At 38.4% G+C, this 21,995-nt stretch overlaps 1 protein-coding gene across 5 annotated transcripts in view; it reads right to left on the bottom strand.

Moving 5' to 3' along the window:
- CNTN6 (contactin 6) overlaps window positions 1-21,995 on the bottom strand; it is a 221,216-nt gene that overhangs the window by 49,831 nt on the left and 149,390 nt on the right. For all 5 annotated transcript variants that reach the window (XM_043550995.1, XM_043550994.1, XM_043550997.1 and 2 more), the window contains 4 exons: window positions 17,891-18,075; window positions 15,346-15,482; window positions 10,885-11,014; window positions 9,268-9,418 (listed from right to left, as the gene is read on the bottom strand). In XM_043550995.1, the coding sequence (XP_043406930.1) occupies window positions 9,268-9,418; window positions 10,885-11,014; window positions 15,346-15,482; window positions 17,891-18,075 (603 nt within the window). The remainder of the gene's footprint in view (window positions 1-9,267; window positions 9,419-10,884; window positions 11,015-15,345; window positions 15,483-17,890; window positions 18,076-21,995) is intronic.

Below are 21,995 nucleotides of genomic sequence, written 5' to 3'. Positions count from 1 at the left end.
TACAAAAACACTTTTTTTCTGTTTATAGGATCTCAGCAGGGTATTAAATAGTAGCTACTAATGTTAGTCATTTTTAAATCAGCAGGTTCAGATAACTTGAATGCAAGAGTTTTAAGAGAGCTGACTGAGGAGCTCAATGTTGATTTTCAATAAGTCTTGGAGCACTGGAGAAATTCCAGAAGACTGGAAGAAGGGCAATGTTGTGCCAATATTTAAAAAAGAGTGAAGATGATGACTGCAGTAGTTATTGGCCTGTCAGTCTGGCATTGATGCCAGGCAAGATAATGGAGCAGCTGATATGTGATTCAATTAATAAAGAATTAAATGGGAGGCAATACAATTAATGCCAATCAACATGGAAAATAGATCTGTCAAAGTTAGATCTGTCAAAGCTATCTTTCTTTGAGGTAATAACGCTGATGTAATATACTTAGATTTCTTTAAGGTGTTTAACTTGGTATCACACGACATTTTGATTAAAGAACTACAGCAATATAAAATCAACATGGCACACACGAAATGGATTACAAGCTTGCTAACTCAAAGAACTCAAAATGTAATTGTACATGGGGAATTGTAAATGGGAGTGTGTTTCTGGTGAAGTCCTGCAGGGATTGGTTCTTGGCCCTACGTTAATTAACATTTTTATCAATGATCTAGAAAAAAACATAAAATTATTACTGATAAAGTTTGCAGATGAGACAAAAATTAGAGGCGTGGTAAATGATTGATTGATACAGAGCGATCTGGATTTCTTGGTAAAATGGGTGCAAGCAAACAATATGCCCTTTAATATGGCTAAATATAAATGTGTATATCTAGGAACAAAGAATGTGATCATACTTATTGTATGGAGGACTAAAAAGATTTGGGGCATGTGGCGGATAATCAGCTGAACATGAGCTCCCAGCGCAAAACTGTGGTCAAAAGTGCTAATGTGATCCTTAGATGCATGAATAGGGGACACCTCAAATAGGAGTAGAGAGGTTATTCTACCTCTTAATTTGGCACTGCTGCTACCATGCCAGAACGCTGTGCAGTTCTGGTGACCACAATTTAAGATAGGTGTTGAAAAATTGGAGGAGTTTTAGAGAATGGTAATGAGAATGATTAAATAATTAGAAAACATATATTATAGTGATAGACTTGAGGATGAAAGAGAAGTTAAGGGGTGATTTGATTACAGTCTACAAGTATCTACATGGCGAATAAATATTTTATAATGAGCTCGTCAGTCTAGCAGGGAAGTATAACAAAATCCAATGGCTGGAAGTTGGAACGAAACAAATTCAGTCTGAAAATAAAGTATACATTTTTGACAGTTAGGGAAATTAACCATTGGAACTATTTACCAGGTTCATGGTGGATTCTCCATCATTAGCAATTTTTAAAACAAGATTGGATGTTTTTCTAAAAGATAAACTCTAGAAATTTTTTGGGGAAGTTTTAAGGCCTGTGTTATAGAGGAAATCAGACTAGATGAGCACAATGGTTCCTTCTGGCCTTGGGATTTATGAATCTCTCTTCTCTCTCATCATCTTCACCCATTTATGAACATAAGAATGACAATAGTTGGTGAGACCAATGGTCCATCTAGCCCAGTAGCCTGTCTTCTGACAGTGGCCAATGCCAGGTGTTTCAGAGGGAATGAATAGAACAGGCAATCGTTGAGTGATCCATCCCTTGTCATCCACTCCCAGCTTCTGGCAGACAGAATCTAGGGACACTCAGAGCATGGGGCTGCATCCCTGACCATCTTGGCTAACAGCCATTGACAGACCCATCCTCTATGAACTTATCTAATTCTTTTTTGAACCCTGTTATATTTTTGGCCTTAGCCTTGCCTAGAGTCTTTCTGTCTCCCTCCACCCCAGCACTCCAGGCAGAGCTAGTGCTCCTTCTACTTTGCAATCCTCCCTCTTATCTTAAGGGAAAGAGAGACTGATAAGGACAGAAAAATGATTGAACCTAGAGACAAATCTTGGAATAATCTGAGCAATTTCCCAACATTCTTATGAAAGGACAACTTTTCAGACAACGTTTTTTGTCACAGTCTTTGGATTTGGGTGTCAGTGTCTTTGGGTTCCCACATTCCTTGCTGTTAGACCAAAGGCCCTATTTCTGGAAACACTTCTGCAAATACTTAGTTTTTCATTTGTGAGCAGACCCACTGAGTTCAATGACACTATTCAGAGGTGCAAAGTTAAGCGTGTGGAGAAGTATTTGTAGAATTGAGGCTAAAATTGTACATAATTCACAGCAAACAGGATAACAATAGAGTCATTAACAGATAAATATATTGTCAAGGTCTATAAATCCCCTCTTCTTACATATTTTTGCCACAAAACATCACTTGCCATCCTTCCATATAAAGAGAGAAGTCACTGTGCTCATACAGTGAAATATAGTTTTACAACTCAAATACTCATTACTGTTATCAGCATTCCCTTGAAAGAGATGTAATGATGATGTTGTCAGTTTAGCAGAGTATGTTAAATGTTTAGTGCTTTTTGCTAGAAGAAAAATCAAGGTGATTCTGTCCAGCAATCTGAGATTTTGCATGCATTTTCATATCTCAATAGATGGTTTCAGAACGAGCAATACATGGGCACTGGAAATAGGCAGGCAAATCTATGTATTTGATTTCTGTCAGTTCGCTTGTTAGCTAAGAATAGAACTGAAGTGATTAATCAAATTTAACAGATGCGGAATCAGTTCCATTGGTTCCCTAAATCAAATTAGAATGTCATGAAGAGATAAGCTTAATCTGTATTCATGTTGATTTACAGTGATGCTGCCTAAGATATCTAAAACTGTTCTGACTGCTAATGCCAATACTTCACCTGCTCTCTTTAAAAACTAGAAGGGGAAATGAACTTTCTTCTTTACAAGTATACACACTGATAAGATACTGGGTTAAAGGGAAGTATCAAAGCTATGAAAAATTACTACTGAAGGAGGAGCAAGGATAAAGGAGAACACACTGAAACCAGGCCCCAAAATTGAAACTACACAAACCCAAACTATTTTGTAGGTGCACATATGTTCATTAAACATTTTGTTAGAAAAACCCGAAGCCAGAAGTGCTGAAATACAGAGAGAATGGTTGTTCCCATGTAAAACTGTAAAGTCAGCACAGAAGGTCCCATCCCACCCCACTGGTAGCAGGGGGTGCAAGAGGCAGTGTGGTCTATTGGCTGGGTTACTAAACTAGGTGTCAGGAGCCCTGGGGGGTCTATTTCTTTCTGCCACTGCTCTCATGTGTGACCTTCAGCACATCACTTTGCCTTTTCTTTGCTCCTCAAACCCTTTGTTAGATATTTCAACATTCATTTTCATCACAAATCAAAGCAAAATACTGATATTTTGAATTATTTTTGTGGAACAGACATTTCAAAAAGGAAATGTTGAAATGGTTTGTTTCACCATTTTCAATCAAAATGAAATATTGTGACATTTTGACATTCTGAAATCAAAACATTTCATTTCCGTTCGTTGAACTGACCTGAAATGCCTCATTTCAAATCAGTTCAATAATAATCTGCATTTTCCCATTGTGGTGCATTGCCTCTTGGGAGCTGTAGTTTAAGAGCCTGAAGCCCCTAATCTCCCCTGAAGGCCAGATACCCTGGCCAGACTACATCTTGCATGATGCATCTGAAATCATGTGATTCCCATGATGTACCATGCAGCTTGGTCAGAAGGGAGTCTGCATTGCATTATATGAGATGTCCAGGGATTATTATATGAGATATCCTCCAGGGAGCATAGTAGCCATTGGTGAACAGGAGAGAATGGGGGCCTGACCTACGAGAGACATAAAGCAATGTGCTGATAGGGAACTGCACTTTAATGTTTTCTTGAACTGATTCAAAACTAAATATTTTGAGTCAGTTAAACAAAATGAAATATTACACTTTGGGTCAATTCAACCAGAAACAAAACATTTTTTTTCTCCACACACACACACACAAGATATGTTTTTGGCAAAACTGAAATGTTTTGATTTTGTGGAAACTGCATTTTCCCTTGGCATATATGTTCACTGAAAATTCCTGACCAGCTCTTCTGTCTTGTCTATTTAGAGTGTCTCTTGCTCAGTGTCTGTACAGTGCCTGGCACAATTGGCTCTGATTTTGGTTAGAGCCTATAGTACTATTGTAATACATATAAATAAAGCCTTTAGGGGCTGAGGGCTGGCCCAACATCAGCCTGGTTGAGGACACCTGGTTGAGGTGTTCCCTGAGTTGTGTAACACGCAATACTTCTGTGCTGTAGGACTGGACCTAATACTTGTAGGGTCAGGGTTAAATTACGTTAGCAAACATGCAGGTGGTTTACACTGTTGCTGACTATCTTGTATCTGTCCTATGAACAGTGAATTTCAGCTCTGAGGTCTCTCAACACAGCATCTTCCACGAGCACTAAATTCATTAGAAAATCTTTGCCTTAAAACGGAAACTTATGATCCCTTTCTTCCTCCTCCATGGTATCTATGTTTGGTATTTTTTCCTAGCTAAAAAAAACACCCCCAACCACAGTATCTTTTCCCTCTTCCTCAAATAGCAAAAAACAACACCCCCCTTCCAAAGAAACCTCCAAACCATCCAAAGCATCAATAGCAAACACAAACCTAAGGAGACATGTCTACTCATCAGATGTTATAAATATTTTAACTTTTGACATGCTGGGCCTGACCGGGGTCTGAGTCACATCACTGTAAATAAGGACGAATTGCATCAAGACCAAATGTATTATTTTAGCATAAAAATGGTGTAAATGGTGTAAATGAGAACGAGGCCCTTCTACTCTCACAATATTGTGCAAGCTAGATCTTTCCAGACACAAGGAATTGATAAAATCTGTACATCAGAACACAGAGCCCTGGAAGAACCCTCCTGCTTAGAAGGCTGGTGGCATAGTTCAAATGAAATACCTTGCTATAAACAGATTGAAATCCTTTACTTAATGAAACCTTCTGGGTCACTACACACCATGTTGGAAATGGGAAGATCTCTCTGAGTTTAAGACTCCAAAGGTCAGCTGTAAGATTTTAGCAATTACTGGATAATCTTTATTAGGCAGCAATAAAAGTCTGCAATGACAACATCTGTTCAGTTGTCTAAGTTTTCTTTAGATAGGTTATTAAAAGCCAGCATCTAATTCTTCTTTTAAAGGATTTCCTCATATTCCTCCTCTGATAAATGGCAATAATGTGCATGGTAAATACTGAAAACCTTATATAAAATAATGGTGAAAGTCCATCAAGTATTGGAGCTTCGATTTTGGATAGATAATGTCCCTCATGTCTGTAGTGATGGAACTGGAATAAAATTTTAGCTTACGAGTCAGACTGGGAACAGATATTGTAAAATAATGCTTCCCTTTGTAGATTGCTAGACCAATTTTTTGTCCAGTTGCATTGTTTCCTAAAAAAATAAAATATCATAAACAAATCTGGAGTTTTAAAATTATGAATAGCTTTATTACTGATTATTAATGCATTGAAACAGCTGTACAATTAATATAATCCTTCCTCTTGCCTTATTAAATGATTTCTATGCTTTACCTCAGCAGGCTTCCTGTAAGAGGGTAGGTGATTTGCACATGTATGTATAAAGAAAAGGAGTACTTGTGGCACCTTAGAGACTAACCAATTTATTTGAGCATAAGCTTTCGTGAGCTACAGCTCACTTAGAACTTTAGATCTAAAGTGATGCAAGTATGCATCCGATGAAGTGAGCTGTAGCTCACGAAAACTTATGCTCAAGTAAATTGGTTAGTCTCTAAGGTGCCACAAGTACTCCTTTTCTTTTTGCAAATACAGACTAACACAGCTGTTACTCTGAAACCTGACATGTATGTATGTGTTTACAGCATTTTGAGATCCCTTACCCTTGTATTCAGGAAACAGCATCTCTCACAGATGACCAACTGGGATAAGATTCCCATCTACCAACTTGTTTTAGCTGAAAATAACTTGTAATATATAGCAAAGTTTTCATTAGGTCCTGATCCTGCACCCTTGAGGTCAATGGCAAAGCTCCTAATGACTTGTGCAGGATCAAAGTCTAGAGTTCAAAACTTGCTTTATCTGAGGTACAAATCACTCTTTCCCCCGCCCCATTTCCTCATTATTCACAGTTTGAGCAAACATCTATAATCAAGGTTTGAAAATACTCTTATAGACAGAACAAGAAGGTGGGTCTCAGTTGATTAGTCAGTTCTGCCTAATAATCTCTTTGTTTTTATATGTAGGAGATAAAATACATAAGAGGTAACATTTTCAGATCATGTGATATTAAAAAAGGAGTAGCTGGACATGATAATACTATGCATAGCCATCAGAAATAGATCAAATCATGAGCAAGCACACAATGAGGGGAAAATGAGTGTCTTTTCTCCTTTAAGGCAAAATATTCTCCAAAGGTTTGGTAGCCCCATCTCCTTAACAAAGGATTTAATTTGTCTAGATCATCCTAAAGGAGCTATGTGGTTTGACTTATTTAGCAACTTGTCCATCATCACATTTCTGTCAGAACTGTGAATGATATTTTTTCTCAGATAATATGATGACCAGCTTTTCAGAAAGGTTAGAAAAGGGGTCCGTGGAGATTATAAATGCTGCACAATAAAATAGGAAAAGAAACTCAGGTAACCTTTAGTTAAAGTAGTTCAGATTTTTGTGTCCTGCTAGAATTAAAATATACATATAAAAAGCTAGAGGGGATGTTTCCCCCCTTTTTTTATAAGTAAAGATACATATGATTTTGCTAGGTGAGAAAAAAAAAAAAAACTCTGACAAGTCCTTACTTCATTTTCTGTATGCTACCTCACATGCTATGGTACTTCTGGAAGAGTTCTACTACAGAGAACTATCTCTATCATCTTTGAAATTGTGGCAACAGCTACTTTATCATTTAACAATCAAGAGAAGGAGCAATTTACAATCGATTGTTGGTTACTATGTTACCTTATGTCCAAATGATATGCTTTAACTGCATGCGAGGAATGGGGGGGCTGGTGAATTCAAACACCCAACTATTGCCTTTTTAATGGAAATTATACTTCTTTGGCTTATTTTAGTGAAAGTGCCTGGAGCTGTTCAGGATGGATGCCCATAAATGCAAGATTATTATAATTATTATTAATAATTTAACATTATCAGGGAACATATAAGTCTAAGTAAATATTATGGCTGTGTGCATGTATGTTTAATTTTATATATCTATATCTATATCATTATTAACATTATATATATTGTATACATTGTGTATATAAATAGTTAATAATGATATAGATATATAAAATTAAACATACATGCACACAGCCATAATATTTACTTGGACTTATATATATAACATGCTCATGCACATGCAAATCAGATGGGACCCTCATTGCCAGTGCAGACCTTGGTGCTATAAAGTTTAGGCTGTCTTTATCTCCTTATTACTGTACATAAGGAAGCCCAATCATTCTCTGCATATTATAGAAGTAGCATTTTGGCCAGGGACTTAGTTACTTTTAGATTATACACTATGTTCAACCATCTGAAAGATCCGGCTAAACACTAATTAAAACGATAGTATGGTAAGTAATAGCTGAATGTTTTCCCCATAATTTAAAGATTGCTTTTTTGCTATTGTCTCAGAGGAAAAATAATTAGGAACTTCTGTTGTATAATAGCATCTTATATTACAGTCTCTGGGCCATGTTCTCTACTGACTTTATCTTGTGTAATGATTTGCATCTGTGCAAAGTAGATGCAAAGTGCTCTCTTTTTGATTTGGTGGTGTTTTACACTCACTTTGTACAGGTGTAAATGAGTACACAAAGTGCAAACAAATGGAGAATCAGGCCCTCTGTTCCTATATTTAATGCCATTATACACAATTGCAATATTGAATATGGAGACACATCTCCACATTACCAGCAGGAGAGTGAGTTTGTGTGTGTGGTTTTTGGAGGGGGGTGAGGGGGTGAGAGAACCTGGATTTCTGCAGGAAATGGCCCACCTTGATTATCATACACATTGTAAAGACAGTGGTCACTTTGGATGGGCTATTACCAGCAAGAGAGTGAGTTTGTCTGTGGGGGGGCGGAGGGTGAGAAAACCTGGATTTGTGCTGGAAATGGCCCAACTTGATGATCACTTTAGATAAGCTATTACCAGCAGGAGAGTGGGGTGGGAGGAGGTATTGTTTCATTGTGTCTGTGTATATAATGTCTTCTGCAATTTCCACAGTATGCATCCGATGAAGTGAGCTGTAGCTCACGAAAGCTCATGCTCAAATAAATTGGTTAGTCTCTAAGGTGCCACAAGTCCTCCTTTTCTTTTTGTGAATACAGACTAACACAGCTGTTACTCTGAAATCTCCACATTGTACATTTGGTTGGTGTAATGCCAATGAATTATAATTTAAAAGAGTGTTATGGAAATTTAAGTATAGATAACAGGATTCATTAACCCTGAAATAGATAGATAGATGTTTCCCTGTATGGGTGATTGAAAATCTTAGGTAGATCTCTCCTTAAAATCTTAGGGTATGTCTACACTGCAGCTGGGAGGTATGATTCCCAGAGCAGGTAGTCAGACTCATGCTAAACCTGCTCAAGCTAGTGTGCTAAAAATAGCAGTTTAGCTGTTGCAGCACAGGCTGGTCAGCCAAGCTAGGACTCAGGGTGTCAGGCAGGCATGAACATGGGTGGCTCAAGGTAAACAAAGGAGTTTGAGGTGGAGGACTCCTGCAGAAGGGCCAGCACATGGCAAGTGACTCTACTGCTTTGCTGATCCATTGGCAAAATCTCCTTGCTTAAGTATTAAAGGCACAGACAGTGAATGATGTAGCCATGGGTCACAGTACAGCCTATACAGCTACTGTGCAGTTGATCTGGAGCCACGAGGTAGATTTCATCCACTCAAACCTCCACTGATCTCCCTACCATGAAGCTGATTCAATCAGGCTTTGCATGGAGTAAGAAGAGATGGCCCAGAGAATATTGCAATGCTATAGCTGTTCAAGAAAGCAAAGCATGTGTCCCACAGACAGAATTTACAGTTACCCAAATATATTTAACCCAGCTTTGTTGTCAATCAGCTTTTTATCTAGAATGGTATGGCTAGAGTTCATGATGAATAGGCCTGCAGCATTAGAGTATTCTAGCAATGAGCTGTCAAATGTGATACTTACTAATGTTCAGATACCAGAAAAAAAACAAAAACAAACAAAAAACCCAAAGAGCTCAGCAATCAGTTTACCAAAGTACCTTTTGTTTTGTCGCAGAACATTGGTGCCCTTTTTCCAGTTGATAACTGCCCTGGGAGAAGCATTTGGTTTACATTCAATGGTAACTTCACCCCCAACTTGAGCAACTGACATTTGTTTCACAGGATTTTTGGAAAAATCCGGGGCTGAAGCTTCAAAAAAGAAAAGGAAAGGAAAAAATGAAGAAACTCATGATATAGCTGACAAAGTAAATTAATTTTCTGAATTTTTCTCTCTGCTGAACATAGTGGGTGAATCCAATTGCCTTTTTGCCTTTGCAGATTTGAATTCAAATTTTTTATTTGAACTCTAGGAACTTAAACCTGTTTAGAGGTCTTCTATTTATATTGCCTTTTGTGAATTTTGTCCACCTGGAAACAAAAGGATTAGATGGGTTTCATGAACTTTACCAGCTGACAGGTTTCAGAGTAGCAGCCGTGTTAGTCTGTATTCGCAAAAAGAAAATGAGTACTTGTGGCACCTTAGAGACTAACAAATTTATTTGAGCATTAAATAAATTTGTTAGTCTCTAAGGTGCCACAAGTACTCCTTTTCTTTTTTCTAAAAGGATGAGAATAGCCCAACTTTCTGTGGTAGGCTTTGCTTAGGACAGTCTGAGGACTGGAAGGAATGTTTATTTTAGATCAGGAATGAGGTGATTTAGCAGAGCTCTAACAGGCTGCACAGTGAGTGTGTACCTAGACAGGGTCAGGTAGGCTTGTGTAGCCCATGCTAAAGACCACACCATTGCATCTTCAATTTATTTTTAGCAAGCTAGCTGGATTAAAAGCTAAAGCAGATATGTCTACAGGAACTACAAATCCATATGCCCAGCTGCAGTGTAGACATACCAAAAGCTTGAGCAGAATTAACTGCATTAAGCCTGAATCTAGTCCATTGTATTCATTGCTAGAGTGTAGATTATTCATTGCAAATACATTTTTCAATTAGCTTTTTTTTTTCTGTTCATGATCTGATCTTGATGTATGAAATCCATTCATTATTCATTGGTATTTGTCAAATAATTTGTGGGTGAAATTCAATCTTGCTGCGAGGAGCAGCACAAGACCTACGCAACATTTAGTGCAAGTGGAGGTCGTGTTTTGATGGCTGAAGTGGGTCCTGATTGTTGTATAGGCTGCAAAATGACTCTCTGTACAGGGATGAATTTCATCACATGTGAACAAATTTCAGCCTGTGGGTGTTGTTGAGATTCATATTGAGATTATATGCACTAATTGTGCTGTTTGCTTAAATCACATGACATTTTTTGCTCGCTTGAAATGATGACTGATGTTTTTAAATTGAAGAATAACAAATACTAATTCCAGTAAGTAAGGAATAACACACAATAAGCACCCTTGTTCACCCACAGAAATGCTGCTCACATGAAAATACTGATAAAGAACATCCTTTCCCCCAAACAGTCATGCAAACAAAACACGTTTGCCCAAATGTTTGCGAACAGTAAGGGATACAAACATAGCTGAACTAAACAGCCTTGTGGAATTCAAATAGTCCACAAAAGCTGTGTTTGAAGTATTCAGTCAGCTCTCTTCATTTCTCACTTTCAGAATTTCGAAATTAGTTTTACATTCTAGCTGACTCATTTACTTACCTATCACTCTTAACTCAGCATTGGCGTAAATTGTATTGTATTTGTTTTCCGCAACACACTGATAGAGGCCAGAATCTGATACATTCAGCATAGTTATGGTAAGAGTTCCATTTTCTATTTGAATTCTCTCCTAATAAAGGAAAAACAAGCAAACATTTTGTCTCAAGAAGTGAACATAAAAGCTGGTGGTCATGAGTCAGAAGCTGAGATTTTGTACTTTTGAATGCTTATTAAAACACTATGAAAATTAAAAAAAAATAAAATAAAGAAGCCAAGTAGCTTAGCTCAGATATATACCTTAGAATAAAGGTTACATGATGGCTGTAATGATATAAGAGGAGTTAAGCAAAATTTTTCTCATGAAAATTTTTTGGGGAGAAAAATTCAGATTCAGCAACACCAACATATTTTGCAAATTTGTCTAGATTTTGATTTAATTGTTTCAGTTAAAAAAACTTTAAAAGAAAAATATTTTATTTTTCTATTTTAAATTACCTTTATTTTAGAAACTTTCTTTAATTTATTTTAATAAATACACACATAAAAAAGTTTGCAAAAAGAAAAGGAGTACTTGTGGCACCTTAGAGACTAACAAATTTATTTGAGCATAAGCTTTCATGAGCTACAGCATCAGATGCATCCGATGAAGTCGGAGGTAGCTCACAAAAGCTTAGGCTCAAATAAATTTGTTAGTCTCTAAGGTGCCACAAGTACTCCTTTTCTTTTTGCGAATATAGACTAACACGGCTGCTACTCTGAAACCTATAAAAAAGTTTGAAAAAATTAGTCAGGGGTCAAATGTTTTGATTTCAATTTTTCATTTGCCAAACATTTTTAAATAATTGTTTTTAGCTTGACCCAAAATGAATTCTTTGGCAATTTATTAAAATTGCCAGCAAACCAAAGAATTTGTTATTCGGCCAGCTCTAGCTTTAAGGCCCCAGTTCATCCAAGCACTTAAACATATGTTTAACTATGGGCACATGCTGAAGTCTCATTGTTTAAAGGCATTTCTGCATTGCAAGCTAAAGGCTTATGCTTAACACGAAGTGGAGACCAAAGCAGCTGCATCAGGGACAGAGGCACCATGAGAGGAGGTGAAAAATGAGGCCCCGAGGGGTTTACCCCCTTCAGCACCTGAGAGACAGGAATCTGAAGGGAGACCCCTCCCCATGTACTCCACCCTTCCCCTCCATCCATGTAGATTTGGGGAAGAGAAAAGATCCAGAGCATAGCCAGAAACTCAGCAGGCAGGAGCAGATACAGAAGAAGAAGCTGCATTAGGGGCCTTTGGACATTTATGATGTCAACAGACTGTTTCTCAGTTTTTACTTTGGACATTCTCTCCTCTCTGTTGGTTGGCTGTTTGCTCCAACCCCTCACACACCCTCTCTAACAGTCACTCACCCTCCTTAACAGTCACTTACCTCAGCCTCACTCCACCTGCCCATAATACTCCCTTCATTTCTCCTTCTCTTCTCTCCTCCCCTCTCTTCACCTTCCTCTCTTCAATGCTTTCTCCACTTCCCTTGCTGTTTATCTAATTCCCTCCAAATAAACCTTCCCTCTCATTTTCTTTAAATCATGGAACTAATATGATGTTTGCCAATATTCACTCTGCCTGTATGTTCTCTAGACTTTCCCTTAATGATTTAAGGATTATGATCAAAGGCTACCTTATTACAAATCATAAATATACCACACAACCTGCAGGACACTATGCTGTGCCACTTATAGATTCATAGATACTAAGGTCAGAAGGGACCATTATGATCATCTAGTCTGACCTCCTGCACAACGCAGGCCACAGAATCTCACCCACCCACTCCTGTGACAAACCTCTCACCTATGTCTGAGCTTATTGAAGTCCTCAAATCATGGATTAAAGACTTCAAGGAGCAGAGAATCCTCCAGCAAGTGACCCGTGCCCCATGCTACAGACGAAGGCGAAAAACCTCCAGAGCCTCTTCCAATCTGCCCTAGAGGAAAATTCTTTCCCAACCCCAAATATGGCGATCAGCTAAACCCTGAGCATATGGGCAAGATTCACCAGCCAGATACTTCAGAAAATTCTTTCCTGGGTAACTCAAATCCCACCCCATCTAACATCCCATCACAGGCCATTAGGCCTATTTACCATGAATATTTAAAGATCAATTAATTACCAAACTCATGTTATCCCATCATACCATCTCCTTCATAAACTTATCAAATTTAATCTTAAAGCCAGATAGATCTTTTGCCCCACCTAACACTCACATATTCCCACATAGAGAAGCAGCTGAAGAGACTAAGACAGAGAATACAGCTAGGCTAGATTACAACAGCATCACGACTGTCTTTGCAAACTTGTCTCTCTCTCATCCACAGAAGCTGGTCCAAGAAAAGATATTGCCTCACCCACCTTGTCTCTCTAATATCCTGGGAACAACACGGCTACAAAACAGCACACAACGTTATTTCTTATTGTTAGTTAAATAAATAAACTCTCCTTAAGCCTGACCTCAGTCATCAGTTAAATATTTCAGGTGTCCAGCAGTTTAGATAATATTGCCTAAAACATTTAAGGCATGAGTCATGTGAAAACAACCAGATCCTCACAATCAGAATAAAATTTTGGACTTTTTTCCATTGATAAGCACATTTAGTCCTCCAACTTTGGATCATTTAATGATATACTTAATTTGTGAAAACACATAGTTACTGTCCAACAATTTGCAATTTGATCCATAACTACAGTTTGGTATCCTTGTTATCAAAGGGTAAAATATTAAGTATTCTAGGTAGGTAGGTCCCAAGTCAATTAGGGCTTTACATGACAGTCTTAACCTTAAACTTCACCTGGAAACCAACAGGCAGGCAGCACAGATCATCTAGTGGAGGCTGGATATGCTTAGCTTGAATTTCAGCTTTTACTAGGCCAATTTAATCAACAGTGTAGTGCTGCTGAAGTAAAAAACAACAACAACAAAACAAATAAAAAGACCACACACACACTTGATAAATTTGGCCCACATTTTTGTTTCTATGCTTTAAACAATTTTTTTTTTCTTCCCTTTTCCTCAGCACACAATAAAACTGGCGCCATACTACTAACATAACTTAAAATCAAATATTTCAAGTCTTACTATCACTATCCTCCAGGGACAGTAAAAGCCACACTGTAAAGTAGAATACCAGAAAGCAAGAGAGAGTACTCTCTCCAAAATGAATCAGTGAGAAAGAAACCCACAACAACAGAATATAAATCCCATCATTGAATGCAGGTCTGGAAGCAACAGATTTGTTTTATTATTATATTCTTGAGACGGGCTACACTGTCTCCATAGAATTTAGAGTGCACCATACAGCGTTACAGTATGTAATAGAATCCTCAGCTGAAATACTGTATGCATCTAAAATAAAATATACGTTTGTGAACTAGTCAATGCATTTCATGTAACTTCCTAATAGTAAAAGATAATGCTAGTTGCAGAGATTATTCGATGTCCTCTTGTTACTACTTCGATGCATAGGAAGGAGTGCCACCTATTGAGTCAGCAAAAACAAATTCTTCAGCATCCTGTTTTTTTTTTTCTTCCCCTTGGAGGTCTCCCAACCACGTACTGACCCAATCCAACCTTGAAAATTTGATGAGAGCATAGCCTGGGGTTATGTAGTTGGTATATTGCTAACTAATTAACAACATCACATTACTTATCCACTTTTTTCATCGAGAGTCTGACTACAGATATCTTCTGCATAGTTAGTTCTACCTGCAGGGTGTTTGCTATCCTCTCAATGTATTTTTTCTTCTTCTTCTTCTTCTTCTTCTTTTTTTATAGCAGACAGTTTATGAATTGAAAAACCCTTTTAAAAAGTAATACAAGCAGTTCACGCAGAAGCTGAATCCCCCCCTCCCATGTTTCATCTGACTCATTTTTTGAGTTATTCAGACAAAATGAAGGGTACAGCATCACATGCACACAAGCAGAAATAACGTAGAGATGACCAGCTGTGTGGTCAGAAAGAAGTAGTTTGTTAAACAGTGGACCTATACTATAGAATAAATCTTAGGGTGGAAAGCAGCTTTCTACGATAGTTTCAGCAAGCATAGTGCTGTGAAAGAGTGAATATTTTATTACACTCACTGTACATTCACCTGCAAACTATCCATTTAGTCCATTGAGCAATAACATTCTACATTTTGTTGCCTGAAGTATTCCATTTACAATGTACTGTAACTACGGTGGAAAATATTAGTGAGACTTTACAGTATTTTATCCCTCTTTTATTAAAAGAATACCATTAGAAAATGGCAGGCTGTAAATAACATCTCCTTCTTCAAAGACAGACTGGATAATTCCACTTAAGAAGGGGGAACAATACTCACAAAATGATCAGGTGTTTTTTTGTTTTTTTTTTTAGAAAAGCCAAAGTCAAACCCATCTGCTAAACTATGTAAAAAATGTTGTATCTTACCTCTGGCATAAGGGGTTGGCCATTTTTTAACCAACTGTAGGAAGGACTTGGTTTTCCACTTGCTTTACATTCCCAAAACAAGCTGTCATAGAGAGACAGATAGGCATTTTGAATTTTTTTATCCCATTCAGGGAGTGCTGTATTAACAAGACAAAAAGTGCAAAACATTGTAAATAGAAGCTAGGCTTTTGGTTTGCTCAGTTTACAGCCTTTCACATGGACCAATATTGTCTCATTGATTCCTTGTACGCTCCGGTCTGTCTGTATCCATCTGTTGTCTTTTGTCTTACGCTTGGATCATAAACTCTCTGGGTAGGGACCATCTATTTGTTCTATGTTTGTACAGCGGCTAGCACAATAGGATCCTGGAATATGACTGGGGCTCCTAAGCACTACAGTAATAATACAGGTAATAATAAGGGGACCAGATAGCAAGCGTGAAAAATCCAGATGGGGGTGGGGGATAATAATAGCCCATATAAAAAAAAAAGCCCCAACTATTGGGACTGTCCTTATAAAATCGGGACATCTGATCACCCTAAGTAATAATAAATAACAAACTACATCCTTGGGGGGTGCACTGGGAGATATCCCTCTGTAAACTCTTCAGTGAACCAGGGGACTGTGACAGGATGATGACATCTGCTCTCCCTGGTGGGTTGATCCTGCTCCAGAGACTAGCACAGAGGAGAGCAGGCGCACAATCCCTCCTATTCCTTGCTACTGTTTGCCTTCTTTGAGCTGATAGGCATCCCTGAGAGGCATACACAGGGAGCCATCACTGCGTTCTCCTGTAAGAGACTCTTGGGCAGCGTGTTCAAAACATAGAGAGGCTCTTTGTGCACATACCATCTCACTCTCCATTGTAAGGGCCAGTCGCAGTCCTGCCTTAATTAACAAAGATCACTGTATTTTCAGGGGATGATCAGAACATGATACTTTGACAAAATATCCTTCAGTGTTATTCCTGATACACAGCTAGTTATTGGTTGAATCCTGACTCTGTGTCCCCAAATTGTTCATCCCTGGATGCAAACCACTCTTAGAGTCCAGTCCCTGCACTGGGAATGTGCATTTGTAATAAAAGAACAAGATGGTAAAAGGTGACCATGCTTACTGTTAATTGTGAATCATATTTATTACAGCAGTGCCGGAGGACTAACCAAGAATGGAGCCCGTTGTGCTAGGCACTGTACAAACACAAGGTCACAGACAGTTCCTGTCCCCAAGAACTTAGTCTAAATAGACCAGACAGACACAGGGTAGAGGGAATGGACAGAACATTCTGCAACAGTGTGGGAATTAAGCATGAGGAAGTAAATCACACAAATCATGCCAGCCTGCTTATAAAATCATGAAAAATGCTTGTGAAAATATCTGTGCTATTTATATACATTTCATGGCCTACCAACAATTATGAATGAAACTGCAAAGCACAATTAATAAGCTTGCAATCTTAATTGCATTTACTCCATTCATAATTGTATAATTAAATTTGTAGTTATTAGTCCTGGCAAGGTAATCTGCTAAATGTAATCCAACCGTTTGATTCACATTCCATGAAAACAACTAGACAATGAGAACAAAGCAACCCCAACCAAAGCATCACCATCAACAACAATTAAAGCAGCAGCAAATTGTTCTATTCCTGGCATAAACCTGTGCTTTGACGTTAACCGGGAGACTGTTAGCCTGTCAGCTAAACCAGACTCTGTACATTAGAATGAAAGTTTCCAAAAGAAAGAAAGTGTCTGCTAACATAGAGCCACCTGCAGGATCAGAGAGCTTAGTTTGGAACGATCCTTTCTCATTGTCCTGTTTTTTTCTTTACTGTCCTTACTTTTCAATTATTTCCGGCCTATAAAGAAGAGTGCCATACTTTGCTATTTAGGGAAAGAATGTGGGTTTGTCCTGTGTACCCATGCATGAGAACAAAGGTGATAAGATGCCCCCTGATTTTCCTGTGAGGGCTACATGCATCATGGGTCATAGAATAGGAGTGGTGATTGGTTTCATAAGGCTGCTACTCTACACTTCTGTGCAGGTGGGCAAGGGGGTAGTTGGAGAATGACTCCCTTCTACAACACATTGGTCAACACAGCTAAACCGGGATGGTAGGTGAAGGAATCTGCTACTGGTATAGATCAGAGGGTCACAGTTCCTTCCCTATGTTCATGGGACATCACAGCTACATGCTGCCCCCATGATATGGGCTGAGAGTAAATTCTCTGTCCATCCCTTAATGTTTCATGTAAATACATGAGATTTCTTTCTGCCTTATATTAACTTTCATAGCTGCAGCATGGCACAGCCCACATTTTTCAATCTGATACTAATACACAATATCTTGTACTCGCTGAAGTTTAAATTGTAATTCAGAGGTCATTTCAAACCTCCAATCCTTTTATTAATCAGCTTAACCTGAAACTGTATTCTTCACTGATATCTCCTGGCAAGGGGCTAACGGACTTCATTATCTTAGTCTTGTACAGACTATTTTCAAATGCTAACATACTCTAATGTAAAAACAATTCCATTTGCTCACCATAGATTATTAGTTGACCTCTTGCAATGTTTCTTCCTCGAATGTTTCCTGCAATACACTCATAAAAGCCTTCATCTTCCTGCTGAAAATCTGGGATTTCAAGGACTCCTTTGGATTTGTAGTGTTTGATTTTCCTTGCCAATGGGTGTCCATCACTCCTCTTCCAGCTAATACTGGGAACTGGACTAAATAATTATACTGCATTAGATGTGGGGATAGTTCAATCAATACATCAGAGAAAAGATAAAGTGTAATCCCTTAACAATAACTCCAGGGGGAAGAGGGAAGGATTTTAAATAAATTTTAAAAACACTTGCACATTTCTAAAAGTTTTATTTGAAATGGTCTCCAAGGATGGGATTTTCAGAGGCATCCAAGCGACTTAGAAGCACAGATCCGATTGACAGGCAATTGGAAGTGTGTTCCTAAGTCCCTTAAGTGCTTTTGAAAATTCCAGCCTCAGCCAGTACTGCTTCACCCAGATCTGCTCAACTTTTAGGACCAAATTCTGCCATCTGATAACTGAGAGAGAGAGAGAGAGAGGAGATTGTGGGAGGAGAGAGCTCAGAAAGCTTGAAAGGGCAGCTAATCTTCATGCAAGCATCTGAATTATTGGTTGATTTTCAGAACAAAACCAACCAATCTGCACCATTTCAGATACTCCTCGCTAATCAGAATGATGAAACTTCAGACAGGAACACAAAGGAGGAATGAAGAGCTGTAAATAAGGACATAAAAAGATGTAGTGAAGGGAGAGTACAAAAAAAGAGAAATGAGCAGAGAACAGGAAAAGAGGATGACTGACTGTGTCAGGAAGAAGGTAAAGAGACAAGGGAGAATATTTCCTTGTTTCGCATTTTATAGCTTTTTATCGTTTCCATTTACGTTTGGATCAATGTATTCTATATGATAAAAAATAGTCAAGTGTGAACAAGGCTATAAATACTTCTTGAGTTTCTGGTAATATCACAGACAATACACGCTTCACCTTCATGATTTATTGTGTCACCAGAACACTTTGAAATATTAATAGTCTTGCATTTCAAGGTTGCCTTTCATGGTACTGAAAAGTAAAGTAAGCTGCTTTTCCATTGTAGAAGATCTGTTACACTGGGAACAGCTTTTTGAAGAGGCTTTGACTGAATGCTGGAGGGTTTTATTTATTTTTCTTCCCTGTGGCTAGTAATGTCATCAGAAAATATTCCATACTAAAATTTACAATGGCAACAAATATATTTTGTGTAACTTGCTGTATACATGTTCCAAGGGACCAGTAAGTATATGTCCCGATCCTGCATGTTCATCTTCATGGGCAGATCTCTGCTCCTGCATGGAGCCTCATTGTGTATGTCTGTCCTGCTAATAAAACCTCACAACTGGCTGACTCAGGCTCACAGGGCTCAGGCTATTTAACTGTGGTGTAGACATTGGGGCCTGGGCTGCAGCCCAAGCTCTGGGACCCTCCCACCTCGCAGAGAGGACTCTAGAGCTTGGGCTCTGAGAGTCAGCGTCACTGACCTGTATCCACTTGTAGAGTAGAAGCTATAGTGTGTATGAGTCTGTGTCTAATTATATTGAGAGAGAGGTCAAATGTTATCTGTATGGAAATATAGTTATCTAAGTAGGAAAAAACAAATGTGCACACAACAATTTACAGTTAGAGCACCATGAAATATAATGAAAGACAAAATCATGCAAACCTCACTTGGTTTGGGTACCATTGCAAACGCAAAACTAAGACCAGATGCACTGAAAACTTTGCAAATGTTTTCAGCAATCTAGTCCTGGCAGAAGTTGATAAATTGAGCAGAAGAACGACTTATAACCTAAGCTCCTTTCTGCTATATGAAACAGAAAAGTATAGCATCAAGACCAGAACTTTAGCTGAAAACCCTCTAAGAGCTATTAGAGAACTCCGTGATCTATCCAGCTATTTTAGTATTTCATCATAACTATGCTGCTTACACAGCCAGTGTGCGTCTATATGCAATTCACTCTGGGCCTGACTGTGGCATTTAGCCAGTCCTGAGTGTGTATATATATGATTCTAATCTGACCCCTCCAATGTAGCTAAACAAGTTACTCTAAGTGAGACTGGGGAATGGCTGAGAGCTAGCTGAAGGAGTCTTAACTGAATTAAAACTGAGGTAATGTCAGTAGCAAGGGAAGCATCTGGAAGAAGCAAGCAAGATTTTATCAGTGCCCACAATTAATGTGCTATGCCCTCTTTTGTTGTGCAGGATTGTAACCTACAGCACTTTTGGACCAAGTCTCTTCTGGATGATCTGATAGCAGTGGCTGTAAACTGATTAATTTTATTACAAAGTAAAATGATTGCTTTTATTATTTGTGGTTCTGCAGGAGGTTATACTCTTTTTTGCTGATGAAGACCAGCTCACTCTTATCCAGGGCTCTGCTTCCATGCACCGGATTATTGCAAAACACACTGCTTCTTAAACTCATGTAAAAATTGCAGTTAGTGTGCAGAAAAGGCCTGTCCCCTCATTATTGTGATCAAGATTATGAAAAAGATTAGTTGGAGTGGATCTTGCTATAGATTGACTGAAACCATTGATAACAGGCAGGAGACCATGGCAGGCTTTTAAAAATGGTATTGCATATTAAACAATAGGTGAATTGCTAAACTTTTAAAAACTGTATCTTCTGGGGTGGGAGTTAGCTGGCAAAAAGATGATGAGAAAGTAGGGACCATTGGGGGGAGGGGGTAAAAGAAGACAAAAAAAAAGAAAAACTATTAAGTGTATTCACTCATACTTTGTTATCCAGAAATGATTATTTAAATATTTCCTACCCAGTTACTGGTTTGTTTTATCTGAGCAATCACTATTCATGAATAAGGAAAGTCTTCAGCAGACACCAAGGCCAGAGGCAGGGCTCTGTGGAAAAATGCCTCTGCAGTCAATCTGTTAACTCAAAGGTTTAGCAAGGCCTGAGCTGAAGATGTCCTCCTGTTTTCCTTATCCGTACCAGAGCCTTATAATTACTTCCTTGGGGATCTTTCAAGACAAAATCTCCTTTTGCCCCGCCCTGCCCCCCTTACCTTTGTACCAACATGATTTGAAATGCATTTCTCCTCTCTTGTGAACTATTACAGGATGACAGAAGTAAAACTCAGCATTTGGCTCATCAACTTTGCACTATTTACATTAGTAATTGCAATAAATACTCAACAGTACTTTGTTCTCTCACAGTAGAGGCTTAGACCGAGCGAGTGGCCTAGTTTTATCAAAAAAGAGAGAATTCATTTGCGAGGACAGCAGTTCCAGCAGACCTTCTTCGACCCAAACTATAGGTTAAATGACTGCTGTTGCAGTCTATAGTAGGATCAGTGTTTCTGTTATGGGCCTAACATACATAAATAGAATCTGCATTATCTGGGCCGTTTGAGAAGGTTTGCATTTCTCCATTGGCTTTTCTGGTAACTCATTAGCATGGACTTTCCATGTCTTCAATCACTATTTTTTGCACAAGGCAGCTTTTTATCTGGTTTCTACAGATTTAAATGACATTACAAATCTTCCCTGCCCTAAACAATTACTTATTTTAGTCTAAGAACAATGAGGACAATTTTAAAATGTATTGCACTTCACAGACAGCAAAGTCTCGATCTTTTCTTCCAAAATAAAAAAGCACAGTATATAAATGCGTGCAAGTCTGTGAACATAAATCTATAGTTTGTCTGAAAGCTCCAGAGAACCTAGGGCCACTGGCCACAGCTACTACTTTTATTCATATTCTACAGCACAGACTGCGGAGTCACGCATCCATAAGTTACTAAATTAGAAAAGAAGACAAAAAATATTTTATTTGGGGGGATAAGTCTTATCACACTGGGCCTCAATTCAATGTGTTTGTAACACCATAATCTGCACCAATAGGAAAGTTCCATCTCATCATGAAATGAAGGCACAGATAGCCTAACAGCCAGTCGATCACACTGTACTTTCGTCGCATCTTTCATGCTGTGCATCTCAGGGCATTTCACAATAAAATTAAATTTACAGCTTAGATAATTAAGACCATGCCTGGTTAAACAAATGAGACAAAGCTGAGATTTGAAAGCTCCTATAATGTCTGCATCAAA

The sequence above is a fragment of the Chelonia mydas genome, chromosome 7 (assembly GCF_015237465.2).
Source record: "Chelonia mydas isolate rCheMyd1 chromosome 7, rCheMyd1.pri.v2, whole genome shotgun sequence".
NCBI lineage: Eukaryota > Metazoa > Chordata > Testudines > Cheloniidae > Chelonia > Chelonia mydas.
The sequence above is the reverse complement of the archived record's forward strand: the minus strand, read 5'-3'. Positions and strand labels throughout refer to the sequence as shown.